At 35.4% G+C, this 18354-nt stretch overlaps 1 protein-coding gene across 1 annotated transcript; it reads left to right on the top strand.

The window, feature by feature from the left end:
• The first annotated feature begins 14906 nt into the window (after window positions 1-14906).
• On the top strand, window positions 14907-17924 carry LOC108222033 (uncharacterized). The gene is made up of 6 exons (XM_017395917.2): window positions 14907-14990; window positions 15614-15853; window positions 15925-16142; window positions 16883-17113; window positions 17189-17383; window positions 17498-17924. The coding sequence occupies exons 2-6, from the start codon at window positions 15625-15627 to the stop codon at window positions 17813-17815; spliced, it is 1191 nt and encodes a 396-aa protein (XP_017251406.1). The 5' UTR covers window positions 14907-14990; window positions 15614-15624; the 3' UTR covers window positions 17816-17924.
• The last annotated feature ends 430 nt before the right edge of the window (window positions 17925-18354 follow it).

The raw sequence follows: 18354 nt of genomic DNA, 5'->3' as shown, positions 1-18354 counted from the left end.
TAGTGAATCTGTCTTGATAAAATCTTGATGTGTTGTTGCTTAATTTATGCAAATCTTTATTTGAACTTGTTCTCTCAAACTGTGCAAATCAGTGAAACTATCTGGGAATTTTTCATGATTGACATTCTGTACGCAAATGAGTATGTGTTCTGTTTGTTGTATTTCACATGATGCATATTTTATGTGATTCTTAGAAGCTAGTGCGATAATGCTAGTGCTTTACTGGCACATTAATATACACAATTGTTATAATTAGAGAGGTAAATATTCTATACATCAGCAATGACAGAATAATAGCATGTGTTTTACTATCTTTTGGAACCTGGAACATTAATTTTATTAGTCGTCTGGATCTATTAATTTATTTCCAACATCTTTGTAGATCAATGAATGTAGAGGTAAGGAGTAAGAAATGCTGGAAAATAAGCCTTTAGTAGAGTTCGCCGGAAGGAACCAAAAAAAGCCCCTGCTTTATTTATTAACTACTAGTCATTCCTTCCTGTTCTATCAAATGATAATTGAGGATTGGGAGAGTAGTTTTGTGGAGGCATATTTGAGTTTCTGTTATTTGAGTTTGGGGAAAAATTCTTTTGAGTGCACAAGAAGGTAGAGCATACTTTTTTTGGAAGAATCTCTTTTCATTAAGCTGTCAACAGGTCACCAGTTGGCTGTAATTTTGCTTCCTTGAAAAATTAAGCTAGTGGCCATGTGTAACCCTGCAACCGGCTATGTAAAAGAAAGAAAAAGCAGAGTTTGGTGATGAAATGATAGTATATGGTAAAATATGTAGGGTAAATGCTACTGGGCTAATCATTCATTATTCTAGAATGATAGATACCAAGTAACAAACACTACCAAATGCATGCTTTATTTTCCTTGCGGTTAGCACTATTTTTCTCAATATGTTGACGTTACTGGTGTTTGAGTTAAGTTGCACAAAGGACAATTTCTGCATTAACCTTGGATGCTATGATTCTTTTTTAGACAAGGGTACCAAAATAAAAACCCCTGCTTCATTGTATTTTATCAAATGTTAACTACTACTCATTCTTTTAGTTCTAAAATAAAATGATCATTACTTCCCATTCATATAATTCATTTTACATAACTGAGTCTGAGACAGAAACTTTGCTACTCTTGTTGTGCACAGTATAATCAACACACAATTTTCTTCACATTTTGACATACAAGGCCTTTTATTGCTGAGCTCTTTGGGAATGCTTATATGGGCTTTATACTTTGAAATTAAATCAGTGACTAATGACTTGCTGGTGCATTCTCAGTAGGATGAAATTTAAGTTTTATTTGTTTTATTTTGCAGAGATGAATATATTGATCAAGTACGAGATGGATTTAAGATAGCTGCTGGCCTGCTGCAACTTGCTATGACATCTATTTTGTTCTTGAATTTTTGAGTTGTAATCCAAAATTATTAAAACTATACAACTTGGCACTTGAAGAATGGCAGCTAGTTTAGAACTCTGTATGTATTTAAAATTTGTGATAGTTTTTGTCGCAACTGAAAGATGTAAACTTCTGACTGGCTCTTATGGGTTTCTCTCCTGATTTGGTTCCAGTTTCGAAGGAGCCTGCTACTGGCAGCAATGCCTAAATCCCCTCACAAGCTCGTAATCTTAGTAGTATGATAGAATAGAAGTAGCTGCTTGTATGTTTTGTCCCAAGATTTCTTCTCTATTTTGGCAACTCTGTAAGTTGCACATAGCTTGCACTGTTGAACATGCTATCTTTTGCTATTGTAAGAAATCCAGGGACATTTCTCCCTTTTATTAATGAATCTTTATGCCGCTTTTTTTGTAAAAAAAAGATGTAAACTTCTTATTATTTTTGTGGGAAGATGCAGTGAAAAGTAGGGCAGATATTATAAAAATACACAAAAAATATTGCATTTTTTCGAGCTTTAACGAGCCGAGCTCGAGCCGAGCTCGAGCCGAACATACTAAAAGCTCGGCTCGAGCTCGTTTACTTAACGAACAATTTTTTGTGTTCGAGCTCGAGCTCGTTAACTTAACGAGCCGAGCCGAACGAGCTCTTAACGAGCCGAGCTCGAGCTTGTTCGCGAACAGCTCGGTTCGTTAAACAGCTCTACTAAGGAGTATATGCTGGTTTACAAGTCCTCTGATTTATTGCCTCTGGGATATACCGATTCGTATTTCCAGACGGATAAGGATAAGAGAAAGTCCACCTCGGGATGTGTTTTTACTTTGGGAGGTGGAGCCGTAATATGGAGGAGTGTGAAGCAGAAATGCATCGCGGACTCAACCATGGAAGCCGAATATGTGGCAGCCTCGGAGGCAGCCAAAGAGGCTATATGGTTCCGAAACTTCCTGCTGGATTTGGATGTGGTTCCTAATCTGCCACAGCAGATCACGATTTATTGTGATAACACTGGTGCTGTGGCGAATACCAAGGAACCGCGGGCCCATAAGGCAGCGAAACACATAGAGCGTAAGTATCACCTCATACGACAGTTCGTTAAGCGAGGAGATATCATTGTGGCTGACATAGCATCGAAGGATAACCGGGCAGATCCTTTCACGAAGAGCTTACCAGCTAAGGCTTTTGAGGAGCACGTGGAAGCGATAGGAGTCAGATACTTTGTCACATAGTTATATATAGTTGGTAGTGGATTGCTTGTAATAGACACTGATATACTCAAAGAATATCTTGAGTATAAGTGGGAGATTGTTAGGGTTATACTGAAATATTCGTTTGAAGTATATAACAATTATTTGAGAATCTTGAATGCATGTTTTCACATTGTCTGTATATTATATATTGTAGACAATCTAGTATCAAATGGGATAGCAGAAGATTAGATTGTCAGACTCCTTATATAATATAATAAAGGTTCACAGTCGCAGTGGTGTTAGACAAACCACTGGAACGGCTGAAGTATTATTTGGAAATAGTTTGTCTTGACTATTGAATAATATTTATATACTTTGTGTATATTGAACGGGATCAAAGTAGTAGAATAATTGTTTCTTTAATTCTGACAATAAAGAACTAAGATTCTATGATGTTATTAATGCTTAAGTTCTTAATCCGGATATAGTGATTGACACTTGTATTTAATGCACATGCCTTGACTCATAAATTAAGTAATTTATTTTAAATTACGAATTTATGTATTGGGCAATGACATTATATACAGAGTGGGATATTGACTATAAAAGGAAACCGTGTCCGAAAAATATATTCGGGTGATGATGTCCTCTTGAAAGCTCATAAAGATAATTATGCTTTAGTCCTGCAGGCAGATTTGTTCTTGCATAATTATAAGGTTGAGTGGATGATCAAGGATAAAAGATATTAATTAAATTAATTGTCAGAAATTAATTTAATTAATGGACATGCGATATCTTAAACATGGGGAATTTATAAGCAATTAATATGGGAGCCGAATTAAATAATTAATTTACGGAATTAGGAAAGGTAGTGCAAATATTAGTTCTTTAGTGGATAGAATTAATATTTAATGACATTGGGCCTGGCCCGGAATGTCATTAGAAGGCCTGACCTAATGATCCATGATCCCTGCTGTAGCCTATATATATTCTCGTTCTCCTAAAGCTGAAAAACACACCAAAACGAATTAATCCTAGAGTCAGAGAGAGGCAGACGTTTTTCTCAAGGAGACAGCTAGGGTTTTGGGTTTTCGGAGCTTTAAGGAGAGGCACACCTTGGGAGATCGAAGGCCACACTTCGTCCAAGGAGAATCAAGGAATACAGTAGAAGACGTGGATTTGAATCGCTTGCGCCGTAGCGATTAAGGTTAATATTCTGTTCGAACTTTTGATAAGTATCATAAAACGCAGGGCCAAGATCCGATTGTTCCTACACTTTGTAGAATAAGGTTGTTTCCTCTCCCTGAATCTTCACTGTGTGACTCAAAATCTTAGATTCAGGATTACCAAGCTCAATTAGTTGCTCTGAGAGAGCTCTTGATTTACTGTCAGCTGGTATCAGAGGTTGAGATTTGGTAGTCTGAGTTTGAGTAGCTGAGCTGCTTCCAGCCTTATCTCTCCTATTTCCCTCAGTCTGAGTATGTAAGACCATGTCAGAGTTTGTATTTTCAGACTTATCAGACTTTTCAGCTTTCTTCTTTTCTTCATCCTCCTCCTCATCATCTGGCTTTCTCTGTTGCTGATCAACCTTGCATTTGTCTTTAAGTACTTTCTCCCCCTTTTTGACATCATTAGAATTCAAAGCATTGGAGTTGAGAAATTGTACCAGCTGAGCCACAGATGAGCTCAAGTCAGCCAGAGTTTGCTGCATTGATCTCTGAGTGGATTCAATAGAAGACAGCCTGGCTTCCACAGAAGAGGATGGGGCTCTGTGCATATTCCTGGTGTAAGTCAATGTACAGACCTTGCTCTTTGTAGACACAAGGTGAGGAATTGCAGAATCAGGAGCTGGTGTAGAATCTCTGACAGGTGAAGAGACTTTGACAGGTGAAGAATCTCTGATTGGAGAGAATGTTGGAATTGGAGAATCTTCCCTGACTGAGATGCTTTCTCTGAGCAAAGCTGAGATTTCAGCTATAAGAGATCCTGAGTTAACAGGTGGAACAGAGGTTACTTCAGTCTCATCATCATCATCTTGAGCTTTGATGCTGATAGTATGAGAACACAGAGGAGCTGTAATTTCATCAGAGTTTGCAGCACCTAAGATCTCCTGATCAGGAGCTGCAACAAAGTCTTCAACAGGAATCAGAGTTTCCTGAGCAATCTCAGGAGTAGAAATATGTTCCTCTGGAGTAGGCACATGTGCTTCTGGAGTAGGCACATGTTCTTCTGGAATATGTTCTGATGAAGTTGTCAGAGGTACTGCAGATAATGGTTCTAGCATTACAGGATCAGATACTGTGATCATCTCAAGAGGGTTAACCATGGATTCCTGAGGAGGGTCCACAGTAAGATCAGTGATTGTGGATGTGGGCTTGATCTTCTTCCTTGGCCTGGAGACAAGAGGAGGGGGGGCTGGTTCATTGTCAAAATCAGAGTCTGAGATCTGCTGCAAAAATCTTCTCTTCCTAGGTGGAGGAGATGGTTTGGATGGTGATTTTGAAGACCTCAGCACCCTGGTAGGTGAAGATGTTACAACTGGCCCTTTTTGGGAAGGACCAGAGGATGGTTGTTGGTCAGATTTTACAACTGGCCCTTTTTGGGAAGGACCAGAGGATGGTACATCTTTTGGCTGGTGGGAAGAAGAAGGTATATTCTCATCAGAGAATATGGGATCATACTTTTCTGGCATTACCAGCTTCAATCTGTCCTGTACAGTTACAGGAACAGCAAAAACAGGTACTTGTGGTTTCTTACTGTCCTTTTTAATCAAATCAGTGAATGCCCTCTTGGTTAGTTTAAAAGGCAACTCATTTCCTTCTTCAGGAATAGGCACATTAGGAAAACAGTAAGAGAATATTAACTGACAGAATCTAGCATAGTAAACAATATTATTCTCTGTTCTCCTATCCCCTATAGATCTCAGAATTGAAGAGGCAATATCAAGTTTAAGATTGTGGATCAGAGAATACCCAATTTGCTGACTAAAGATGGGTGTAGCATCAAAGTTGCTGCATTTGTTCCCAAAAGCTCTGGTAATGCAGTCATAGAAGAAACTCCACTCCTTGCAGAGGTGTGGACGCTTGAGTTCCCCAATCTTGTCAGTACTTCCTGAATACCCAAAGAAAGTCATCATATCCCTTAAAGTCTGATTGGGTACTGGAGAATCGAACTTGTTGTGATTAGTAAGATGGAGAGCCTTCCTCACTGTTGCTGGAGAGACATAGTATTCTTGACCTTCATAATTACAGGTCAGAGAAGGGGAACTGTGATCACCTCCATCATCATATCTAGCTGTTCTCCAGAAGGTGAGCACTTGAGAAGGAGAGAATGTTTCTGGCTGGGTTAGGGCATACATCAACTCACTATGAGCCAGAAAGTCCTGTATCAAGTGAAACTCTGATGGGGCTTCAGAGTTATCAAGAATTGCTGCATAGTTATTGGTTACGAACTTGGCACCATCGAATTCAAATGCAGTAGTCGACATTTTCTGAAAAATGAGAGTGCAGGTAAGATGTTTGACAGATTTCTGATGAGAAAATGAGATGAGAGTTTGAGAGAGAGAGAGAGTAGAAATCGTGTATAAAAAGTGAAAATAATTTTTAAGATCGATATATATATATGTATACACGATGTACTGACTCTCAGTTTTAGTGGGACACGTGGCAAACTCTGAACGGTAACAAAAACGGTAGTGGAGCAGTAATTATGAGCAGCGTGTGAATCTGTACTGACTTGCACCATTTACCGATAAAACACAATTATTTACCGTGTTTTTCTCCACTCAGGAATTCAAATAGATTTTGTACCGTTTGACAGTAAATCTGATATTTATCTGACCAAAATATATTTATTTTAAACTCCGACTTGAATCAAGGATTTGACTATTGACCAGAGTTTAAATAAATGTCAGATTATGAGACAAAACAACGATTAGTCATAAGATCTTGCACTGATTAGAGATAAGAAAAATCTGGCAACCAATTTTTCCTCAGAGTTTGCAAATAATTATCTGACTTTAATCAAAAATTACTCAGTGTCATAAATTTTTGTTAATCACAGATGTGGAGTGAGAGGTGTGTGTTGTCATGATTATTCTAATTGTGACAGAGATTGACAAATTTCTCAAATAAAATTAGAAAGAATCAGATGTACAGAAAATGATTTATCCATCTCATAAGCCGAGTGTCTCATAATAAGGATCAGAGTTTAGGATTTCTCTTCTTTTGTAAGACAAGTATCTTCTGAAAGGAAACTTCTCAGGGTAAGTGAGTTATAACCTTCATCACATTTTATTTATCAGAGTATTTCTCCAGTAATCAGAGAATGTAAAAGGTCACCAAGAAAAATAATTTTCTGATGCATTTTGCTTAATACCAGCATTGCACATGGTTCTTTCCTTTCACAGAATTTCTAAGATCTCAAAGGAGTACCTGAAATAATTTTCTTTCTTTTTCTATTTTTCTTTTCTTTTCTTTTTCTTTTCTTTTCTTTTTCTTTTCTTTTCTTTTCTGAGAGAAAACCAATATGTGATCCATATCTGAGACCTGAATACTCTTAGCTCATAAGAGGAATAAAACAAGTTCTTCTCTGAATACTTATCTAATATTTAAGAAGTAAGGCAGTCTAGGTAACAAGTTAAAATCATGATTTGTGTAACAAAAATTTCCACATATGTAATGTCCCAAAAGTCAGACTTCAGAGTTTTTCATTATTTAATTCAAATATTTGCAAAGCATTTTGCACAAGAATATCTCATATCAGTCACAATTCTAACCATCAGAGTTTGTCGGGTCAGAGATTAACTATCAGAGTTTGTCATATCAGTGCATAATCATCAGAATTTAGATCAGAGAATAACAGAGGCAGTTGCATATTAAGATATTAACAACAATTACTAACAGATATAATATCATGCAATGTATCAGAGTTTAGAGAGGACCAGTAATCATCCCTTATTCAATTACAAGTCTTGTAAATGTTGCTTCAGCCAGAGGTTTGGTGAAGATATCTGCCAACTGCTGATCTGTTGGGACAAAATGAAGTTCTACTGTCCCTTCCATCACATGCTCTCTGATAAAATGATATCTTATGCTGATATGCTTGGTCATGGAATGCTGTACTGGATTTCCTGTCATAGCAATAGCACTTTGGTTATCACAATAAATAGGAATTTGAGTCAGAGTTAACCCATAGTCCAGTAGTTGATTCTTCATCCATAAGATCTGAGCACAGCAGCTTCCTGCAGCAATATACTCTGCTTCTGCAGTGGATGTAGAAATTGACTTTTGTTTCTTACTGATCCAGGAAACCAGTCTTCCTCCAAGAAATTGACAGCTTCCACTTGTGCTTTTTCTGTCTATTTTGCATCCTGCAAAATCTACATCAGAGTAACCAATAAGTGTAAAGTCTTATTCTCTAGGATACCAGAGTCCCATCTCAACTGTTCCTTTGAGATATTTGAAAATCCTTTTGACTGCTACAAGGTGTGGTTCTCTTGGATCTGCTTGAAATCTTGCACAGAGACAGGTTACAAACATGATATCAGGTCTGCTAGCAGTCAGATATAGTAGTGAGCCTATCATACCTCTGTAGTTAGTAATTTCTACTGGTGAACCAGTATCTTTATCTAACTTAGTGGCAGTTGCCATTGGAGTGGTAGCAGCTGAGCTATCCTGCATGCCAAATTTCTTTAGCAGGTTCCTGGTATATTTAGACTGATTAATGAAAATACCTTCATCAGTCTGTTTGACTTGAAGTCCCAGAAAATAGCTCATTTCTCCCATCATGCTCATCTGATATCTGGACTGCATAAGCTTTGAGAATCTCTAACAGAGTTTAGGATTAGTAGATCCAAAAATGATATCATCTACATAAACTTGAACTAAAAGCAGATCATTACCATGGTTGAGATAGAATAAGGTTTTGTCAATTGTACCTCTGTTGAAACCACTGTCCAAAAGAAATTGAGCCAGAGTTTCATACCATGCTCTTGGTGTTTGCTTTAGTCCATATTGTGCTTTATCCAATCTGTAGACATCATCTGGAAATTTTGTGTCCACAAATCCTGGAGGTTATTCAACATATACCTCTTCCTCCAGCTCCCCATTGAGAAAAGCAGTTTTTACATCCATCTGATAAACTCTGAATTTCTTGTGTGCTGCATAAGCCAAGAAAATTCTGATTGCTTCCAATCTGGCAACTGGGGCAAAGGTCTCATCATAGTCAATTCCTTCTTGTTGAGAATATCCCTTAGCTACCAGTCTGGCTTTATTTCTTGTAATTACACCATCACTGTCTGTTTTGTTCCTGAAAACCCACTTAGTACCAACTATTGATCTGTTCTTTGGTCTTGGTACAAGTGTCCAGACTTTATTTCTCTCAAATTCATTTAACTCCTCATGCATTGCTGTTACCCAGTCTGCATCCTTTAAAGCTTCTTCCACTTTCTTTGGTTCTGTCTGAGATAAAAATGAATGGAATAAACACTCATTTGCTGTTGCAGTTCTGGTTTGTACTCCAGCATCTGGATCTCCAATAATCAAGTCTGGTGTGTGAGACTTTGTCCATTTTCTTTCATGTGGCAGTTGATTTCTGGAACTAGATCCTCCCCCATAATCCATGCCAGTATCATTCTGATTTTCTGATGCCTCTCCCCCATTATTCATGCTATCTCCATGAGCATTCTGAGTTTCTGATGCTCCCCCTGAAGATGTGTTCTCATGATTTTCTGATGCAGAATGATCAGAGTTTGAGGAGTCAGAGTCAGAGTTTGAGTTTTCTGCCGAGTCTACAACATTTTCATCCAGATTTTCATTTTGAAAATGCTCCCCCTCAACAAGTACTTGAGGTTGATGAGTTGAAGTGACATGTTCTGATATTGTCTCAGAGTCAGAGTTTATGGAATCAGAGAATGCATCTTCATCTTCAAATCTCAGTTGCTCATGATCTTCAAAATCTTCCATTCCAGTAATTTTCTTATCATCAAAGGACACATGAATGGATTCTATGATTACCCTTGTTCTCAGATTGTAAACTCTGAAGGCTTTTGTTGATAAAGGATAACCAACAAAAATTCCTTCATCAGCTTTTAAATCAAATTTGGTTAGCTGTTCAGGATGATTTTTCAGAACAAAACATTTACATCCAAATATATGGAAGTATTTGAGATTTGGTTTTCTGCCTTTAACCATTTCAAATGGAGTTTTCCCATGCTTGTTAATCAGAGTTGCATTCTGTGTGAAACAGGCAGATTGCACAGCCTCAGCCCAGAAGTAGGTTGGTAACTTTGCTTCCTCCAACATGGTTCTAGCAGCTTCAATCAGAGTTCTGTTCTTTCTTTCTACAACACCATTTTGTTGAGGTGTTCCAGGTGCTGAAAATTCCTGTTTAATGCCATTTGCTTTACAGAACTCCTCCATTTTAAAATTCTTGAACTCAGTGCCATTATCACTTCTGATGATCTTTACTGCATCTTTAGAGATTTTGTTCAGCTGTCTGACATGCTCAATCAATAAAGATGGTGTCTCATCCTTGCTGTGTAGAAAATATACCCATGTATATCTGGTAAATTCATCAACAATGACCAGAGTATATCTCTTCTTTGCAATGGACATTATATTTACTGGTCCAAAAAGATCAACATGAAGCAGATGATATGGCTCAAGAATTGAGGACTCAGTTTTACTTTTAAATGAAGACTTCCTCTGTTTTGCTTTCTGACAGGAATCACAGAGTCCATCTGGAGTAAAAACTGATTTTGGAAGTCCTTTCACAAGATCTTTCTTCACAAGCTCATTTATATTATTGAAGTTCAGGTGAGATAATTTCTTGTGCCAGTTCCAGCTTTCTTCAATACTGGCTCTGCCAAGTAGACAGATTGCAGAGCTTTCAGAGTTTAAAGATAGCTTGGCTTCATAAATGTTCCCATGTCTGTATCCTTTTAGAACAACTTTTCCAGTGGTTTTACTAATAACCTCACAGTTTTCCTCCAGGAAATCAACATGATATCCTCTGTCACAGATTTGACTTATGCTCAGCAGATTGTGCTTAAGTCCTGAGACCAGAGCTACAGATTGAATGATGACATTTCCAAGATTGATATTGCCATATCCCAAAGTTTTCCCTATGTTGCCATCTCCATAAGAAACATTTGGGCCAGCCTTCTCCACAAAGTCTGATAGCAGGGCTTTATTTCCTGTCATATGTCCTGAGCATCCACTGTCCAGAACTAGGATGTTCTTCCTGTTGCCCTGCAATCACATACACAACTAATGATTAGTTTTAAGGACCCAGACTTGCTTGGATCCTTTGTTCTTGTTAAGTTTGTTAACACTAGCAGCGGAAGATTTATCAGAGTTTAAATCAGAGTTTGTGCTAACAGACTTTTTAACAGATGTTGAACTAGGAGAATCAATCTTTTTCTTCAAAGAAGGTTTCAATTCATAATAATCATAATATAAACTATGGTATTCCTTACAAGTGTAAATGGAATGCCATAAACTACCACAATGAAAACAGGGATTCTCTGGTCTAAATCTAGTATTCCTAGTCTTAACTTCTGATTTTGGAGACATAGCATTTATGTCCTTATTTTTCCTGCAAAAAGAAGCAAGATGATTAGGATTACCACAATTATGACAAGTTTTCCTAGGAGCATTTGGAATAGGCATGTAACTGTTGCTTTTGTTTATTCCAACCTTTCCATTCCTATTTTTCCTAGGTTCCTTAATCCTGTTTTCTTTCTTAACCTCCTTGAGCTTATGCTTAAGCTGTTTCTGAGTCATCAAACCAATATTAACCTGTTTAGGTATATCAGTCTTTGATTCTGCAACAAATCTTACTGGAACTACCCTAGGTTTTTCAATTTTAATGGTTTCTTGTTTATATGACTCAGCTTCATCTTTATCAGAGTAACCTAACCCTTTTTTCCAGTTTCCACTTTCTAAAATATTCTGAGTAGTCTTCCCTGAGTTAGTCCAAGTTCTGATTATCTCTTTTTCCTTAATAAGTTCTGATTCAAGAGAAGCATTTTTCTTTAAGAGTTCATTTTTAACAAAGATAGAATCATCTCTTTCCTTCTGAACTTCTAGCATCTGAACTAGTTCCTTTTCAAGATAATCATTCCTTTTCTTGACATCTAAGATCTCAGATTTTAGTCTGTCATTTTCCAAAGTCTGATCTCTATAATTAACATGCAGAGTTTTAAGAAACAATCTTAACTCAGTTATATCCTCAGTATCAAAAGCAAGAGTAGAATGAGGTACCTTAGTTTCAACAGTCTCAGTGCTGTTGTCCATGTTTGCCATCAAGGCATAGTTGACTTCTTCCTCTGATTCTGATGAGTCTACCCAGCTTCCTTTCTTTGTGATAAAGGCCAGTTCCTTTTCTTTCTTAGCTTTCTTGCACTCAGTTGCAAAATGGCCTTTCTCTCCACAATTGAAGCAGGTGTATTTAGACTTATCAGATTTTCCAAATTTTTCTTCTTTGCCTTCATTCCTTTTGAAGACCTTCCTATCAGAGTTTCTGTCTTTCCTTGAGAACTTCTTCCCTTTGTTGAAGTTCTTGTAAGCCATCTTCTTGAAGCTTTTTACCTTCAGTGCTGCCAGCTGCATCATCTCAGTATCACTGTCATCAGAGTCTGAAGATATATCAGAGTCTGGGTCATCATCAGAGTTTGATGACTCAGTATCAGACTTTTTGACATGAGCTTTTCCCTTGCTTTTCACAACTGTTTCTTCTTGAACTTTTAGAGCAACTGGTTTGGGTTTCCCACCATGTCGTTTGCTTCTTTGCTCCATTTTAAGTTCATGAGTTTTCAACCTTCCAAAGATGTCATCCAGAGACATCTCTTCAAGGTCATGGTTGTCTCTTATAGTGGTTACCTTCAAATCCCACTTTTCAGGAAGAGCAAGTAGAAATTTGAGATTTGAATCTTCCAAATCATATTCTTTATCCACAAGAGACAAGTCATTCAGCAGCTTGACAAACCTGTCATAAAGATCAGTCAGTGATTCACCAGATTTTGAATCAAAGTGTTCATACTCTTGAGTAAGTATGGTTCTTCTGTTCTTTTTGATGGCTTTGGTTCCTTGACATCTGACTTCCAAAGCATCCCATATCTCCTTTGCAGTTTTGCATCCAATTACCCTGTTAGACATGGCATTGTCTAGAGCACTATGCAACAGATGCTTCACCTTTGCATCCTTACTAATTGATGAGATGTCCTCTGGAGTATAGTCCTTCTTTTCTTTAGGGACCATCTTCTGGGGTTCATCTCCCACTGCAACAGAAAGCTTTGTTGGCATGTGTGGACCATCATAAATCCTATCTAGATATTCTGGATCTGTTGATTCCAGAAACATGATCATTCTTACTCTCCAGACAGAATATTCAGATGCCCTGAGGACCGGAACCCTAAGTGACTCATATCTACTGTTTTGTGATTTCTCAGACATGACTGTGTGATTAAGATCTCACTGTAGGTATATCAACAGAGCTGGCTCTAATACCACTTGTTAGTCCGAATAAACTCACTATATAAGATAATATAGTGAACACAATCAAAAACAGAACACCAGTATAAGAGAATAATTCAACTAAACTCTTATTCACAAATCACAGTAGCTTACAAATAATCTCTTAGTGATTTATAATTTATCACTAAGAGCTGCTAGGTTACACGAATGATATTTAATTGATAACTCATCTAGAGTAAACCCTAAGCTGTGTTTATATACACAGTTACATGATATCTACTGATTGATTTACATTTATCTGCTTCCTAAAATAATCTAATCAGTAGCTATCTTTTCCATGTTCTGATTTGCATATCTTCCTTGATATTCTCTTTCCTTGCTTATCCAGATCTTCTCCTAGAAATCAGCCGCCTGCAAACTCTGATCATACAAACTCTGATCCAGCTGGCAGTCGTTAAACTCTGATCCTAGATTAAACTCTGATCTTCATTTCTGCACACTAAACAAGTTAAATACCTGTGACATCATCAAATATGTAACAAAATATTTTTGAACTATATATATTCTCACACAGTGGGCATACATAAATGTGATGGATGCTCAATTAAAATAATGGTATTATATATTTTTATTTTGATGATGAAAATTAGCGATATTATTTTATAGTTTTTTTTATAAGTATGATATTTAAGATCAATACTATATATAATAACTTAAGTAAAGATTCTAAAATGTCACTTTAATCAAAATATATTAGATTATTAGACTTTCTCATATTTTAGAAGTATAAATATTGAATTTGAATAAATTGAATAAAATTTCATTGGTAAAAAATAAGAATAAGATAGAATTTAGAAGAAAAACATGATAGGAAGGAATCGACCAACTTTATGGATATAATTTAAAAGAAAAACATGGTAGGAAAGAAGAAAAAAATAATAGGAAGAAAAACATGGTAAGAAGGTATTAATGAGAGTTTTATATGTATTATGATAAATTAATATTCACAAATTAGGTATTTTTATCCATAAAGTGATAAAATTTTGGATAATTAGACTTATAATTAGTTTAAACCAATTTAATATTTATATAATTTGAAATGATAACTTGTGGGTTAATTTTGATTTGACATGATCATATTCTTTATAATCTTTTATCATACTGATGATACTAATAAAATACGCATTAAATATAAAAGAAAATTATAGTTATTATATTATTTATAATTATCTTGTCATACTGATAAAACTAATCTAAATAAAATATACATTAAATAGACTAGAAAATTATAACCGATAATTGTTATATTTCATATTTAAATTCGAAAAGTTATAAGTTATCAATTTTAGATTCTTGGTCAATATTTTACAATTATATCAAAAGTCCATTAATTTTAAAATCATAATTATCTCGTAACCATAATATGATATTCATATCATCATAAAAATGTTATCAATTACGTCAATCATATAACATAAACAAATTTTGATCCAGTGAATTTCTTCTCAACGATAAAAATCATAATCGCCAGAGGAAGGTAACCATATTTAAATTCATCGGAAAGTTTTAAATTTAAACTAGAATTTGATACAAAATTATAAAATTTAATTTTAAAAATAATAATTTTATAATAACAAAATATCAAAGATACTTTTAATAAATAGATGAACATTACATATATTTAAAAAATAATATAAATAAAGTTTTGAGAAAAAACCTTGTCTCCCGCGTATATTAAGACTGAGAATTTTTTTGGTTTAGCGCTCAAATTTCCCCTTAAAAGTTTTCATTATATATTAAAACATTTATCAAAATAATACAAATAACTGCTTACGCGGTATATCATTTAAGATTTGGGTAAACGTGGTCTTAAGCTTTCTGAGTCAGATTCATCCTCCGCCTAACCGTCTTCATCCAAATCAAGGTTTCTTCATACTCTAATCAAATATATCTTTTAATTCTATGAATTTCTTTGTCAGTTATCAGTCAATTATATATGTAAGTGTATTGATTTCCATTGCTTATTGATTGAGAAATGTTAGGGCTTGTTCTCTGGAGCAAAATAGGTGTTTTTTTATCTATTATATTGTTTTTTTGCACTCCAAGTATTCATTTGTGATGCAATATCCCTAGCAAGCAATATATTTGGAAGATAATGATATGTATATTTGAATCATAACTACTTGGATGATAGTAATTTAACTGTTGATCAATGTTTCAGAGCTTGTTTAGTATCTTGGATGCAATCATAACTATAAAACCTATTTTTTAAACACTAAAGTTAGTTATTCAGATATCTGATGGCAAAAGTGGAATCAATGTCCGTCATGTTCTGTAATATGGTGCGTGCTAGGATATATATTATGTCGTGAATTACTTCAGTATTAATAGAAGGCATAGAATGTTTTGGCACTGAAGTTATGCTTGGTATTAATGTTATGTCCTTAGCCTTTATATGTTTATTTTATTTCTTTCTAAAGTATTTTTTGAAGCAGAGTGATATATTTTTACTTGTACTGATGTTGCTTTTTTTTCCCCTATATACAGGAGAGTCTATCATGTCGCCGGGACGTCGGGTACCTCGATATACTTTACGTAGTCAACATGATATATCAATGAGGGATGCTAATACTGAAATTCCAGAACCAAAGAGCAGAGCCACTCTTAAAGATCAAAATGAACAAGTTGTTCCCACTACACGTTCTACTAAAATACATACCAAACAACCTACTCCAACGACCCAATTGGCTAATGAAAATAAAACTATATCTCAGAATACTGGATCTGGTAACTATCAATATAGTTTGTGTACTTCTATTATTGGCCTTTTGCATTAATTTTTCTTTATTCATTGACAGATCGAAATGTGACTGACAAAAAGCGTAAAGCTACTCATGGCATGGGGACTTCAAAAATTGCTAAAGCAGCCTCCACTGGAAAGTTGTCTGTGGTATTTGATGCTAATTGTCGACAACCAATTTGTGCAAATGCTGAGCGATTTAATAATGAGATTGGCTTTATCATTCGCAATCATGGTACATTTTCTTACAAAGATTGGAGGCTAGTTCCAGAAGAGGTTAGAGCACCCCTGCGAAGTTATCTTTTGATAATTTTCTTGCGCCAACTAATAACATGTGTGTGTGTTTGTATTTTCCTATATTAAGTTTTATATATCTTAAGCAACTTCCATAAGGAATAAGCCGGCTGTATTTATCCCATTATGTGTTCATGTTTATCAGGTTATTATATAAGTTGTAAATTATAAACTATAGTTAACTACAAGCCATATGATCCGTAATAAAGTTATGTTTATTGCATGTTAGTATTGTTTCAAGCTTTGGCCTAACAAGTATATGCACAACCTTTCTTGTATCATATATAAGAGAATCTCAGGTGATAGACAAAAATAAATTCTCTGTATTCCACTTATCAAGATATTAAAAATGTACATTCACTAACACATGATACATATATAAGTACAGAAGTTGGGATAATAGAAAGGAGACAACTTTAATATGATTGCATTTATAGTTGATATTAAGATTTGGCCAGTTGGTAGCTAGATATATTGGAAAAAGATACAACTTGCCGCAAGATTTCATGATATGTTCAGCATGTCAAGTGTTAACCTGATAATTCTAATAATTTAATGTAAAGTTTAAGCCTTGTTATGGGATGCTATATAAGAGGAATTACAATTGGTTGTTTCAATCTTTGCTCAAGTTATTTAGATGATCTAATATTAGATAAATATGCATATCAGTATAAAGGTTGATGCCGTATAATATCTTTATGACTAATATTCTTCCTGGACAGGAAAATTTTGACATCAACTTGAGTGATGAAACAACAAAAGAATGTATTGATGATCAAATGAGAAAAGCTTGGAAGGGATTTAAGTATAAGCTGCTACACTTATACTTTAAACAGATTGGAGGTGGAAATGATATTGACATGGCAAAGAAAAAACGACATCCAGACTTGAAGGATGACCAACAAAAAGACTGGGGATTCTTATGTGAGCGTTGGTGTTCTGAACATTTTAAGGTATCTTATTCATTTTTCAATTGTAGTCGAGCTAATTTAATCTACTGGTTTTCATTTGTTAACTATCTTTTTTAGGAACGAGCAAAAAAGAACATCAATAATCGGTCCAAAAGAAAGTGGGGTTCTAAAAACGGGTCAGTTTCCACGGCAAGATATCACATTCGGCGTGGAATGGCATTAACCTCTTCTACTGGACAAATTGAGACATGGCGTTTACAACATTTTGACAAAAACAATGGATGGCTTGTGCCAGACCTGAAAGATATATATGTGAGTATTATATATATATATATATATATATATATATATATATATATATATAAATTCAAGATGTCTTGTATTAACTATGTTTAGTAACACCTGTTCTAAATATTGTATTATTAGGATGATATGATGACTCTAAGGGAAACTTATACAGCTGAGGAAAGGTCAGATAAAAAAATTATGGAATGTGTACTTGGTCGTCATTCAGTATACTTGCGAGGATGGGGACGGTCTAGTGATACAACAAATAGTGCAAGTCATCGTGTTTCTGCAGAGCCTAATCAACCAAGCTATCAAGAGTTGCTTCAACAATTTAAAGATGCTAGTACCCGTCTTGATGAAGTTGTTAACATACTACGCCAAAATAATCTGATGCCACAAACTTCTACAGCAAATGAGGTTTCGGAAGTAGATGCACATTCAGCTAGTATTGAATAATTAATCTGATGTGTTTTATTGCTACTGGAACTTTTAATATTAGGTTCTTTATTGTTTATTTTAGTTTTTATGGTCTTTATATTATATAAAATATATTTATTTTATGTGATGCTCATTTAATAAAAGAATTCCAAGAAATTTATATAAATAATATATTAATTTGCTATATACATTAAAAAAAACAACCATTTATAATGTGCCACGTGTCAATTTATTACGGCTTCACTTGGTGTGTAAACATTACACGTGGCATTACAAAAAGGAGCCATGTGGCAAGATAAAGAGGTGCCACATGGAGCATTTTCGTGAAACCACGTGGTACATCCTGCATTTGCCATGTGGCATGCCACATAAGCGCCATATTGGATACCATGTCAGCGACACATAAACTAACAATCTTCACGTAATGCCACGTGGCTGTCGCAGTGGCATGCCATGTCATCGACACGTAAACTTTCATTGCCACGTAAGGCATGCCACGTCAACTGATGACTCAGCATTAAGAATTCAAGAAATAGGGTCCACATGATATTTTACCT

The sequence above is a fragment of the Daucus carota genome, chromosome 5, assembly GCF_001625215.2.
Source record: "Daucus carota subsp. sativus chromosome 5, DH1 v3.0, whole genome shotgun sequence".
Taxonomy (NCBI): domain Eukaryota; kingdom Viridiplantae; phylum Streptophyta; class Magnoliopsida; order Apiales; family Apiaceae; genus Daucus; species Daucus carota.
This window is presented reverse-complemented; position numbering and strand designations above follow the sequence as displayed.

Excerpts from the sequence above, each read along its gene's own strand:
- LOC108222033 (XM_017395917.2), top strand. The coding sequence starts at position 15,625 with ATGTCGCCGGGACGTCGGGTACCTCGATATACTTTACGTAGTCAACAT. Across the intron at positions 15,854-15,924 it reads ATCTCAGAATACTGGATCTG|ATCGAAATGTGACTGACAAA; the intron begins GTAACTATCAAT and ends ATTCATTGACAG. Across the intron at positions 17,384-17,497 it reads CAGACCTGAAAGATATATAT|GATGATATGATGACTCTAAG; the intron begins GTGAGTATTATA and ends TTGTATTATTAG.